The sequence below is a fragment of the Sabethes cyaneus genome, chromosome 1, assembly GCF_943734655.1.
Source record: "Sabethes cyaneus chromosome 1, idSabCyanKW18_F2, whole genome shotgun sequence".
NCBI classification, from domain to species: Eukaryota; Metazoa; Arthropoda; class Insecta; order Diptera; family Culicidae; genus Sabethes; species Sabethes cyaneus.
Window position 1 is genome coordinate 112,757,831 of NC_071353.1, and position 13,095 is coordinate 112,770,925.

General features: G+C 46.4%; 1 protein-coding gene across 1 annotated transcript in view; it reads right to left on the reverse strand.

Annotated features, from left to right (window-relative positions):
- LOC128745131 (echinoderm microtubule-associated protein-like CG42247) overlaps positions 1-13,095 on the reverse strand; it is a 105,794-nt gene continuing 92,699 nt past the window's right edge. Inside the window, exons 3-9 of the mRNA XM_053842125.1 lie at positions 2,538-3,049; positions 2,316-2,465; positions 1,977-2,244; positions 1,423-1,560; positions 1,094-1,354; positions 619-1,039; positions 1-554 (exon numbers count right to left, since the gene is read on the reverse strand). Coding sequence (XP_053698100.1) covers positions 1-554; positions 619-1,039; positions 1,094-1,354; positions 1,423-1,560; positions 1,977-2,244; positions 2,316-2,465; positions 2,538-3,049 — 2,304 coding nt within the window. The remainder of the gene's footprint in view (positions 555-618; positions 1,040-1,093; positions 1,355-1,422; positions 1,561-1,976; positions 2,245-2,315; positions 2,466-2,537; positions 3,050-13,095) is intronic.

Here is a 13,095-nt window from a genome sequence, read left to right on the forward strand (position 1 = left end):
CTATTCTTCGGTGAGTTCCCAGATCATGAGGGAAGCGTCGGTGCCACCGACCGTGACCAAGCTATGATTGCCGTGCAAGAATTTCACACATGCCAGCGTACCGGAGTATACCTTAGCTTCGGTAAACTCGGCTCGCGGAGTAATACACGGGTAGCGGAACAAACGCAGATAACCGTCACCGTCGCCGCTAACAATGAGATCCTGAGCGGCGTTTCGCGATGTGGTCGTAATGATGGTATTGGATGGCGATGCGTAGTAACGGTTGTTCCACATTCCAGCCACCATGAAGCCAACCGTATTGTTGTTGGTCATCCATTTGACATCTTTCATGGCGATTGGACTCTTTTCCGGCGAGAGGGATTTCACGTCCCAGAAGAGCAAATCGAAATCCACAGTTACCGACTGGAGGAAGTTACCTTCCGAGCTCCAGTCGAGATGCGTTAGCGGTTGCGAACCACGGATCTTGTTGATCTTCTTGTACGAGAATCCGTCACGCGACACGCGGAACAGATAGATGCTACCGTTCTGCGATCCAATGGCAATCATGTCACCCACTGAAAACGAAATGTCATTGTTCACGGGGTTTATCGGTATTAGTAAGGATGAATGAAAAACTACCTTGATTGAATTCCACACAGTTCAACGGGGACCCGCACACGCGAATCGTCAGCATGGTTGCTCCATTTTCTGCGTTGATCACAATCAAATGACCTTCGGAGCTTCCCGCTGCCAGAGCTGCACCATAAGGATGGAAAGCTAGCGAAATAATCTCGTAGCCCACCGACGATGTCCAGATCAGTTTGTGCCTTCGCCACATCGCGACGTATTTATCGTGACCTCCCGTTGCGAAGACCTCATCATCGGGATGAGCAGCCAACGCCCACAGTTGTTTGCCGTGACCGAAGATGACCTGGTTGAAGCGACGCTGTAGTGACCCCTCCAGGATGTTGTTTCGTGTTGTGCCAACGTAAACATTTCCATCGTTACGACCGGGACGCTGCGGGTAAATGGTGCGCACTCCACCGGCTGTTTCTGGAAGCTGTGGTAACGTGATTAGTGGAAGAGAGTTTCAAAACAATTTTGTATCGTGTACCTTGATATCGGTTATCCTCTTGTAGTTCTGCAGGGAGTCCCACGCCGCAATTTTACGATCCTTTTCTCCTCCGGATATTAAAGTACCCTCGGAAAGCATCACCAAGCAGGAGATGGCCTTGCTGTGTGCCTCAAATTCCATTCTAACAAAGTAGGCCCCATCTGCATCTACGCTGTAGATTGTAATGAAACCATCACTGTCTGCGGTTATGACGTCACCGTCTGGTTCAAACTGCACACACGTAACGAATGTTTTCGATGGCTTTAGAGGAAAATGATGTTAAAAAGTTAGAAGTTTCCGGTTGTAGAAAGGCTGCAGAAGACACTTACCGGTTTGATGATGTCCGTCTTTTCGAAAAATCCATCCTTCCGGCGATGCCAGAATGCCAAGTGCCCTTTGCCATGTGTGATCAATAGGTTGTCGTCCAGTGGGTGGAATGTTGCACCCCAGATTCCTTCTTGCAGTGTCTATTTTTCGCGTTCCGTTCCGGTGGAGGAAAGAAGAAATGAAAATTAACACATGAACATTATTTAGTTTGAAACGTTTTCGCTGCAATGTAATGTTTGGCGCCCAAGAAAAGCGAAGAATGAAATGTGAAACTTTTGAGTACTTCCGTCCCACGGAACCGTCTGTTTTGCGTCATTGCATGACTGTAAGGCGTTATCGTCCGAAAAAGTTTTACTATAGTGATAGTTTGTTTTGCCACCAGCTTTCTTCGTCATGTGTACGCTTGTCATCAAGTAGGGTGGTTGTGGTCAAACTTTGCACATTTGTTAACAAACATTGTGGTATTAATTTAAATCCAGAACCACAGAACTAGGGCAGTAGTTTTTCGTTTCTATTCGAATGTAATGTTCGATAAACATAACCAACGTGTACTTACCGCCACTTTTCCTAATAGATGGCCCCACTGCCATTGCCACACGGACAGTATGCTTTCACGACCGGCATCTACGGCCAGAATGTAACTGCCACCGTTAAGTTGCGAAAAGGCTACAGCTATGACACCAGAATCCAGCTCTCCCATACCGAACACGTACAGCGTCTGCAGCGATTCTGTACTCCAGATGCGTACGTGAGCTTGAGACTTACGATCACGGCCACCTCGCTGGCCAGAACCGACCAATTCTCGCGAGGGGTGAACTTCCATGCTAAACAGAAAACAAACAAAGAATTTCAGAATATTTTAAAACGAATCTCCAAAGTAAGTAATGGCACTGACCATGTAATATCTTCCGTATGTCCGGTGTAGTGTCGCTGAGCTTCCTCCTCTCGATCGTATAGAACGGCGACAGCGGCCACATAGTACAAAAGCTCTCCCGAAGGCAATACCCAAAGGTTCCGTTTGGAGTCGATTCCACGATAACCGTGCCTAAGAAACGGTAAGTCGAATGATATTTTGTTCAAGAGCAAAACCTTTTATGAATTCAAAAGGAATACTTACACCCAGAAAAGCGTCAACTTCTTATCCGGTGGTGCATTGTCTACCGGCGGGTGATGCATTGGTGGATAGAACGTTCGACGCAGTCCTCGTATGGTGATACGAGTTGGTTCCTCCTTCATCGCGTCCAATAGCGGATAATCGGAAGACGCACGCACCAGTTCGTTTTCCGGAGCATACAGAGCGCGTGGTCTGCTTTTGCTGCGCGCACGCTGACGGGCAGTGGTCTTCGAGAGATCATCCGGGACGGAGCCCCCCAGCCGGGAACGGGAACGACGCGCTGGCGACGGTGGAATCACACCGGGACCGAGGGCCCCGATCGGCAGGCTGGGAGTGTTGCTCAGGTAGAACGTGTCTACCTCTGCGAACTCGTTGCGCAGCTGGGAGAAACTGCGCACCTCCTGGCCGTGGTTGGTATACATCTTTTTGGCGCCGATCATCTTCAACACCTGTCCGAGGTCCTCGAGAACCTCTTCGAATGGTTGCGATGTACGTAGGTTTAGCAATACGCGGCACTGTAGATTTAACACAAAAATGGGTATTACTTCAAATTTGCTTTAATGTAAATAGAACTGGGACTCATCTCGAATAGGGATTGAGTTTATCTTATATTGTTTGTTTAAGAAATAAATGAAATTAATTTCCTTTCTTAGCGTTCTTAATTTTTCTTATGACAATCTTAGCGTTTTTTACAGATCTTAATGTTCGTGCCTGATTGGCAAATGATTGTATTCATGTAATTAGAGTTTTTACTTAATGTAATGAAAACCTCCACCTCCAACTGACAGTCCAGTTGTTACAATAAGTCATCGACAAATTTCACGACTGCTGCAAACGCAACTTCTTGGTGATTAGCGTGGCGAAATGCTCAGTAATCACTTTTACAAGAAAAAACACCCGATTCAATGGACGTACATGATAGGAAACGAACACGTAGATAGAATAAACGTAGTTCGTGACCTTGGGGTTATGCTAGACTTTGAATGGAACTTTTAGGAGCATTACAGTCGCATCATTGCCAAATCCCGAAGAAAGCTTGCGTTCATCCTCCGCGTCTCAGTTGAGTTTCGTGATCCATACTGCTTGCGCGCGTTTTACTTCAGCCTGGTTCGATCAGTCTTGGAAACAGCAGCTATTGAATGGCTGGTAAACGGCTTGGTAATGCGTACCATCGGTGCCTTGTGCACTGGGCATAAAATAGACCCCACAGTGATCCACAGCCTCCTACCTAGCAACTCCTACCCCTACCTCCTTGTGGTACCAGCCGGGATACGAGCAACCTCGGTGGAGATCGGGTAACCAACCCCGGTAGAAACCAAGGTCGTATGCTGACAGGGGAGGAGGGCTCCTTCGAGCTACGTTGGCCCTCCGGCGATACTGTGGGGTTGGTTGCGGGCTTTGCAAGCCTGAACCACTAAAAAAACCAAAGCAATGGACTCCGTAAGTAATAATAATAACTCTAATCGGAACAATCGGCAAAGACCCAGGCGACGAAAACGGACTAATGATTGGAAATTAGGAACATGGAATTGTCGGTCTATAAATTTCCTCGGAATTACCCACGTGCTTTCTAAAGAAGTGAAGAGCTGCAAGTTCGACATCGTAGCGCTGCAGGAGGTATGCTGGAAAGGAACGATGGTACGTACGTATAGAGATTGCCATACTATCTACTAGAGCTGCGGCAATACACACGAGCTGGGCACAGCTTTTATAGTGATGGGCGAGATGCAGAAGCGGGTGATCGGGTGGTGGCCGATCAACCCCCGAATGTGCAGATTAAGAATCAAGGGCCGATTCATCAATATAAGCATAATTAACGTGCACAGCCCTCACCTCGGAAGTACCGATGATGACAAAGACGAATTCTACGCGCAGTTGGAGCGTGAATACGACCGCTGCCCAAGACATGATGTCAAAATTATCATCGGGGACTGTAATGCACGGGTTGGTCAGAAGGAGGAATTCAAACCGGTGATTGGACGGATCAGCGCCCACCCGCAAACGAACGAAAACGGCCCAAGACTTGTCGACTTCGCCGCCTCCAAGAACATGGCCTTACGTAGCACCTTCTTCCAGCATAACCATCGGTACACCTGGAGATCAGCCAACCAGACAGAATCACAAATCGACCACGTTCTGATAGATGGTCGGCACTTTTCAGACATTATCGACGTCAGAACCTATCCGGACGCTAACATTGATTCGGATCACTACCTAGTGATAGTAAGGATACGTCAAAAACTATCTGTTGATACCTACAACATATGATACCGGCGCCTGCAACGGTATAATCTAGCGCGATTGAAGCAACCAGAGGTCGCCAAAAACTACGCGTTATCTCTCGAAACCGCGCTGCTGGAAGAGGGTGAGCTGGATGAAGAGGGGCTCTTGAGGACTGTTGGAATGCCGTGAAAACAGCCATTAACAGCATAGCGGAGAACGTCCTAGGCAGTGTGGCACCGAATCGACGTAACGAATGGTTTGACGAGGAATGCCAGCAGATATCGGCTGAGAAGAACGCAGCGCGGGTACAAATGCTTCGTAGAGCCACCCGTCAGAATGTGGAGCGATACAAACAGAAGCAGAGGCAGCAAACCCGACTCTTCAAGGAGAAGAAGCGCCACCAAGAGGAGAAGGAGTGCGAAGAACTCGAACAGCTGTACCGCTTTCATGGCACACGGAAGTTCTATCAGAGACTCAACGGATCTCGCAAAGGCTTCGTGCCGCGGGCCGAAATGTGCAGAGATAAAGATGGAGGTATCTTGACTTACGACCGTGCGGTGATCGAAAGGTGGAAGCAGCACTACGATGAACACCTTAATAGCGTGCAGGCGGAAGACCATGATAGCGGAGGAAGTGACCACATTGGTGTAGCAAGCAACGAAGATGTGCCAACCCCATCGATAAGGAAAGTTAAAGAAGCCATCCAGCGGCAGAAGAACCACAAAGCAGCGGGAAAGGATGGCATTGGAGTGGAACTTATTAAAATGGGCCCAGACAAGTTGGTCGGCTGTCTGCATCAACTGATTGTCAAGATTTGGGATACAGAACGACTACCGGAGGAGTGGAAAGACGGGGTTATCTGCCCTATCTAGAAAAAAGGTGATAAGCTGGATTGTGAGAACTACCGAGCAATCACTATCCTGAATGCCGCCTACAAAGTGCTGTCCCAAGTCACCTTCCATCGACTATCGCCAATAGATAAAAGATTTGTGAGAAGTTACCAGGCCGCCTTCATGGAGGGTCGGTCTACAACGGACCAAATCTTCACCCTGCGGCAGATCCTCCAGAAGTGCCGCGAATTCCGAGTCCCCACGCAGCACCTGTTCATCGATTTCAAAGCCGCATATGATAGCGTAAACCGACAAGGGCTATGGAAAATTTTGGACGAAAACGGCTTTCAGGGTAAGCTTACTAGACTTATCATGGCTACGATGGATGGGATCCAGTGCTGTATGAGAATCTCGGGTGGATTGTCGGACCCATTCGAATCTCGCAGGGGACTTCGACAAGGAGATTGCCTTTCCTGCCTGCTATTCAACATTGCGCTTGAAGCTGTTATAAGGCGAGCGGCGATTGAAATGCGGGGCACGATTTTCAATAAATCTAGTCAATTTATCTGCTTTGCTGACGACGTGGATGCTGTCGGCAGAACATTTGAGGCGGTGGAAGATTAGTACACCAAAACGCAAATCAGAGAAGATTGGATTAAACATGAATACGTCTAAAACGAAGTACATGCTGGCGGCTGGGACTGAGCGCGACAGGGTTCGCTTAGACAGCTTACCGTGGTAATCCACGGGGATGAGTTTAGGGTAGTCGACGAGTTCGTATACTTTGGCTCACTGGCAACAGAGGACAACAATACCAGCCGTGAGATTAAAAGACGTATTATCAGCGGAAGTCGGGCCTACTACGGACTCCACAAACACCTGCGGTCGAACAATTTGAGCCCCCGTACAAAGTGCACATTGTACAGTGTAACGCTAATTAGACCGGTTGTCCTCTACGGGCACTCTACTGCTAGAAGAGGACCTACGAGCACTCGGAGTTTTCAAACGGCGAGTGCTAAGAACCATCTTTGGCGAAGTGCAAGAGAACGGTGTATGGAGGCGAAGAATGAACCACGAGCTCGCACGTCTCTACGACGAACCAAGTATTTAGAAAGTGGTTAAAGCTGGACGGATACGTTGGGCAGGACATGTTGCTAGAATGCCGGACAACTATCCTGCAAAAATGGTATTCGCATCAAATTCGGTAGGAACATGACGAAGAGGGGTATAGCGAGCGAGGAGGCAAGACCAGGTGGAGCGAGATCTGGCGAGCACTGGGTGCCCGCGGAACTGGAGATCAGTTACCATGAACCGAAACAGATGGAGAAATTATACTGCGCAGGCCTTGTCGTAAGACGTTAGGCCAATTAACATAACATAACATAACATGAATGGAGCCCGTTCCGTAGTGTTTGGACAACTAGAATCTAAAAGATCCAATCACGGTTCATAAAACTTGCCTTCAGATTCCTTCCATGGCGAAACCCAGATGAGCTACCGCCCTTTGAAACACGGTGCCGTTCCTGGAAATGGACACCCTTGAAAAGCGGCGAAACATTCAAAGGACGACCTTCGTCGGCAAAGTTCTACTGGGAGAAATCGATGCACCTTATATCCTTGCCAGAATAAACCTCAATGTACAGCTACGCCATCTCCGACATTGGAATATTATGTGAGACTACAACAACACAGAACAGAAAGAGCGCTCTTTTTGCTACCAAGCGGGTAGCAGCCTTATAGCGCCATAAATACAAAATGCACAGTAATGCTTACTTCAGCAATATTATAGATTAAAACAAGTTCTACAAACGCCCCATACATCACTTTTTCAAATTTTGCTTGGGTGAGGAGCAGTAATCAAAAGAGCAACATCAAAGCGAAAAGTGTATGCCAAGCCTGAGTGGCGGTATCCAAAAGTATCATTGCCCCAGTGAGCAAGCGCACTGAAGATGATTTAATACGAATAAATAAGCGAATAATACTGAAAAATAGCTTGGAAATTGAAACAAATCAGTGCTATTATCAGAGGGGCGCACCGTGAGATGAAACCCAAATCTAGATGGACAAAAGTAATTACGCTTAAACCATTAGTCGTTTGAGTAGTTTTTACGTTATTGACATTTGAAAAATGCATATTTTTTTTAGAAAAAATGTCTATAGCTACGGAACCGAAGGAGATAGCGACTTGATTCCTTCAAACATCATGCGCGTTTTCATTGGATGTGCAAGTGCTCTGAAGACAAGATTTGTGAGAAATAAACACGAAAGGAGATATTAAGAAAAAACTCCGTCCAAAAAACTTTAAATTGCTCCATTCTATCAACCATAAGAGATAGGACTTTTATTTCTTTAGCAAAGTAATTCAAAATTTAATGTTTAATTTGCTGAACATTTTATTCAGCTAACTTAAGCCATAAAAAAGTTTATGTTTTGCACTCGCTTACTATGGCGGTCACGTGGGTTAAAGCTGGTGCAGCGAAATTGATTATTACATGGAAGGATCCTAATGTTGGAAGGAAAATCTTAAAACCCCGGAATGCGCACAAGTGTCTCTGCTTGTGGGTCCGCCAAACCCCTTTTGGTCCTTCTATAACAGCATTAATGTGATATTCATTTGATAATCAAATTTGGATCTACTGTAAGTCTACCCACATACACTGGCAAGTCCTTGAAATGATGGTGGATTTCCCTCTTACTACTACTGCACTCGCTTACTATGGCGGTCACCCTAATATCAAATACACTAAAAAATGCGGAAGTTGAAATAATAAATTTTCTCCGAAGATACTATATACCTAGGACTAACGGTTTTAGCGTAATTACTTTTGTCCACTTAGATTTGGGTTTCATCCCACGATGGGGCGCTCCCCAACGGATCAACTGTTTGTCTTACGACCGATTCTCGGTAATTCTTGAGATATCCGTTTATACGTTTCAAGGCAGCATATGATTCTATTATTTAGTAGTAATATATGTGTGCTTATAACTATCGACGCTATACTATTCGCGACAAAGCCATTCTCCTCGACTAACAGTTTTTGGCCTTTGGGCAACTCGTATAAGCTGCCGAGAGTGACGCGTACCGGCTGGATGAAACAACTACCTTCCTTTGTGGAGTTAGTTGATGAGGATGAGGTAGTGTATTCTCAATTGCGTGGTAGTAAACGTGGCGCTAAGTTAGGGCGCGAGCTGCGATGCTTGCTACAAACACAGGATGTCTTGTCAGGGGTCTGGTTCTCGTTACACACATAATAAGGCACTTATAGTATTAGATAAGTAGAGTTTTCAAAGGCGTAAATGTAAATAAAAAAATTAGAATGTTCAGAAAATTTTAGACCATATTCTTAAGTTTGACGTCTAGAAGGGTGTGCCTGTCTGAATTGGGATGGTCTCAAAAATTGTTATTTGGGCCAAATTTTCTTCCATTACAAATTCATAACTTTTGAACCACTGAACCGGTTTTAATGATTTCTATATAAAAGGATACGCATTACCGGAAAAATTCGGGTTGAAGCATTTATTCAATTTTTTCACCTACACACGCAATGAATTTAATTTTTTTACATTACACCACGGTAGAGCATACACTTCCTATTCGTAAAAAAAAGTAGCTAACTAAAAAGTAGCTGATTGATCATTTGGCCATTGAAGCCACCGAAGGAAATGAATGAAAATTTCCTCTCGCCTCGTCGGTCACTTCCTATTAATCGCTCAGTCCAGCAAACGTAAAACGCCAGTATACAACAAAGAAAAATGTGGTCAGGTGCAGTACCGGAAGCATTCAATCAAGAAATTTGCATGTCGACGCGTCTCCTTATTAGCTATTCAAACATTATTCCAGTGAGTAGCGGCCATAGGCCTCAGCAGCATGGCATTCTACTGCATGAACTGAAAGCAGAGCAGGGTTTCGAGCGTATCGATCGATTTAATCACTGAGCCGCCGGTGCCACCAAATGGTCAGTCATGTTCGGTAGTAGTTTGTACGATGCTGCAGCATGTTTGAAACAACCGGTCAGTGATAGGCTTTCTCCGCCATGTCAGAAATTCGACCAGTCGTGAAAAACTTTTGAGGTAATTTATTACCACTTTTGAAAGGCACCAATTGGTTACGCTCCTTCTCAATCGCAGCAGCGCAGCGCAGGGGCCGAGCCTTTTCCTGCCACACGCCACAAGTTCGGTCATATCCTGGCGGAACTTGCCGACTTGTGTGCTGACCTTGAACTGTCGTCTTTACACATGCACACACGACACGTCCCGAGTAAAATGAAATGTACCAAAGATAGCTATAGGACTACTGTAGCGAATGAATTCTGACAATAAATAAAAACAAATCTTGCTTTGTTCACACGTTCCGCAGTGCACGTGCAAGCAATTAAGATAGGCACTAAAGACTTGTGTGTGATAGAGATTGACTAGAATAAATCTAAAAATTGAGTGAACTTAGTAGTTCAGAGCTGTTAGGTGGTTTAATCCGCTGCTTCCCAACGCCCCCCATGCAGCATGAATTCTCTTAATTAGATAAATTTCGTTGAATATTTTAACTGTCAGTAATTCGCGTTCAAATGGGCGAATTCATGAGATCTTCGAATATTGAAATTTTTGTGCTTGATTGGTTAAAAATTATTAAACACTTATAATTACACTTCCAGAAGAGCTGTCCGGTATTCCAGCAACATGTTCTGCCCAACGTATCCGTCCAGTTTTAGCCACTTTCAGAATTCTTAGTTCGCCGTATAGACGCGCTTGTTCGTGGTTCATTCTCCGTCTCCATAAATCGTTCTCTTGCTTGCCGCCAAACCCGCCGTTCGATAACTTCAAGTACTCGTAGATCCTCTTCTAGCATTGTCCACGTTTGGTGCCCGTAGAGGACAACCGGTCTAATTAGCGTTTTGTACAGTGTGCACTTTGTACAGGGTCTCAGATTGTTCGACCGCAAGTGTTTGTGGAGTTCATGGTAGGCACGACTCCCACTAATAATACGCCTTTCAATCTCACGGCTGATATTGTTGTCCTCTATTGCCAGTGAGCCAAGGTATACAAACTCGTCGACTACTTCAAATTCATCCCCATTAAAAACCATGGTAGTGCCCGTCAGTGAAGTTTAGCTGTAGCCGTATTTATCATCAACCCAATCTCTGCTTCACGTTTTAATGTAGTTTACTGATCTTCCACCGGCTGAAATATTCTGCCGACAGCATTTACGGCGCTACAGCTAACCTCGAACCTAAATGAGCCAACTGCGAAGGAAACCTTCGCGCCAGCAGCGCGATTGTAGTTCAAACAGATTTGACCACAAGCATCAGCAAACAACCAGCCTAGTCGCAGGTGCACTGATCGCCGACCTCCGGTCATAACGGATACCCAGTTTTCTGTTCTTCAGCTTCGTCGGTAGATCCCAATCCCAAACCTCCTTCAACCAACCAACGAATCATAGCCACGAATCCAGCAGCTCTTCAAACGGCCTCCAACTCCCGTTCAGTCTAGCACCGCAGCTACCAGATCTAGGTTCTATCCCTGCGTCTGGTCTGTGTATTGCCTTCGATGCGCCCGCCGGTGCCCCCCCACCGACGGATGAGCTAGTCCAACTCATCTTGGAAGCTATCACCGTTAAGCGTTCCTGTAAAACCTTAGCTGACGCATTCTCCATAGTTAAGCATTGCATTGTTTTTGAGGAGCAAGCATATCGAGCTGCTCGAATCCCTCAACGTGAAGAACCTACCTACCAACGCTCCTCAAGCCAAAGATTAGCATCCACCGTTCCGATTTTAGACTTTTGAGACTCGATCGAACAAGTGCAGGAGGTGGGGGTGTAGCTATTGCTGTGAGACGCAACATAAAATGTGCCGTGTTTCAACCTGAAAGTCATCGAGGACACAGGGATCAGCACGTTATCGTAATAGAGGCCCACTGTCCTAAACAAACCAGAACCCGGGACGGTACTGCCGCTCATTTACGGTCCGATTTGGGCGAACTAATTCGGCGGCGAAAAAAGTACGTCATTGCCGGTGACCACAATGCTCGACATTATGTGTGGGGCAATCGAAGGACAGATCAGAATGGGACCATTTTCGTGGAAAATTTTGAGGCCGGCCATTACAGCATCTTGGCACCTGACAATCCGACTAGAATCTGCAGGTAGGGTCATCGAAGAACTATCTTACGACCACTACCCTGTGATGTTAAAGCTTGCTGTCTCTACCGATATTGTGGACTGACTTTGGCTGTCCTACTTAACCGATCGATCAGCCTTTTTCAGCGTCAGATGTCCCTCAGGGCTCCCATCTTGGGTGCTTAATTTTTATTCTCTTCGTTAACGATCTGTGCAGCAGACTGCGTTCTTCTAGTTTTATGTTCGCAAACGATTTGAAGGTATTTCGTTAAAGCAAAACCTTACTTGACTGTTGTGCCTTCCAGGAATATATCCATTCTCTTTTACGCTGCACAGTGGCGCCGAATCGCAAAAATGCGATCATTAGCATTTGCGTAAAACCGCGTATGTTTTGAAGAGTGGTATCTTTGAAGAAGGTTATTAATAGATATAGCGTATCTTTTTGCACTGATTAATGTGATTCCACTCACTATTCATAAAAAATTTCAAACTGAGGTCCAAGGTTGGGACAAACCAAACAATTGTTGGAGAAAAGTACTATGTCTACAAAAAAACTTCAACCAACAGCATTCCTCCACCAAATTTAGGTCAATCCTCGAAAATACAGGGTGTTCAATAAGTTCGAATACAACTTTTCATCGCTGTGTAAGTGCGCATCATGTGTATTCTGTGTATTGGTATTGGTGTCAGATTAAGCCTTATATATAGGCTAACCGACGCGCAAGGTGTCGACTTGATGTCATTTGTTATTTGTTTACCGCGCGCGATGAAGCAGTATCGCAACGTCGTAGTAAAGTTGTTTGCGATGGGTGAGCGACCCGGCGACATATTGCGGCGGTTGAAATCCCACGGGGTGGTCTATAACACCATCCGTCGGTACCGGGAGACGGGCTCGGCCAAGGACCGTCTTAGATCCGGGTGGCCGCGTTCGGCGAGGACGCCAACAGCCATCAAGGTGGTGAGGGAGCGGGTTCGTCGAACAATGAACCGCTCGATCTGGAAGACCGCTGTTGACCTGGATGTGTCGATCGGGACTGCCCACACCATCATGGCGAAGGACCTGGGCTGCAAGCCGTACAAGAAACGCAAGGTTCACGGGGTAACGGAGGCTACAACGAAGAAGAGGCTGGCCAAAGCAAAACTGATACTTTCGCGGCACGCTGGTCAGGAGTTCGTGTTTTCTGATGAGAAACTCTTCATCTTGCAACAGCCGCACAATGTCCAAAATGATCGGCTGTGGGCGCCGACGTTGGCCAGCATTCCCCCGTCCCACATAAACATCCCGCGGTTCCAGAGCGCCGCGTCGGTGATGGTTTGGGGGGCTGTATCCAGGCGTGGGAAGCTTCCACTGGTGGTTATCGAGAAAAACATTAAAATCAACGCCACGTACTAACGGGTG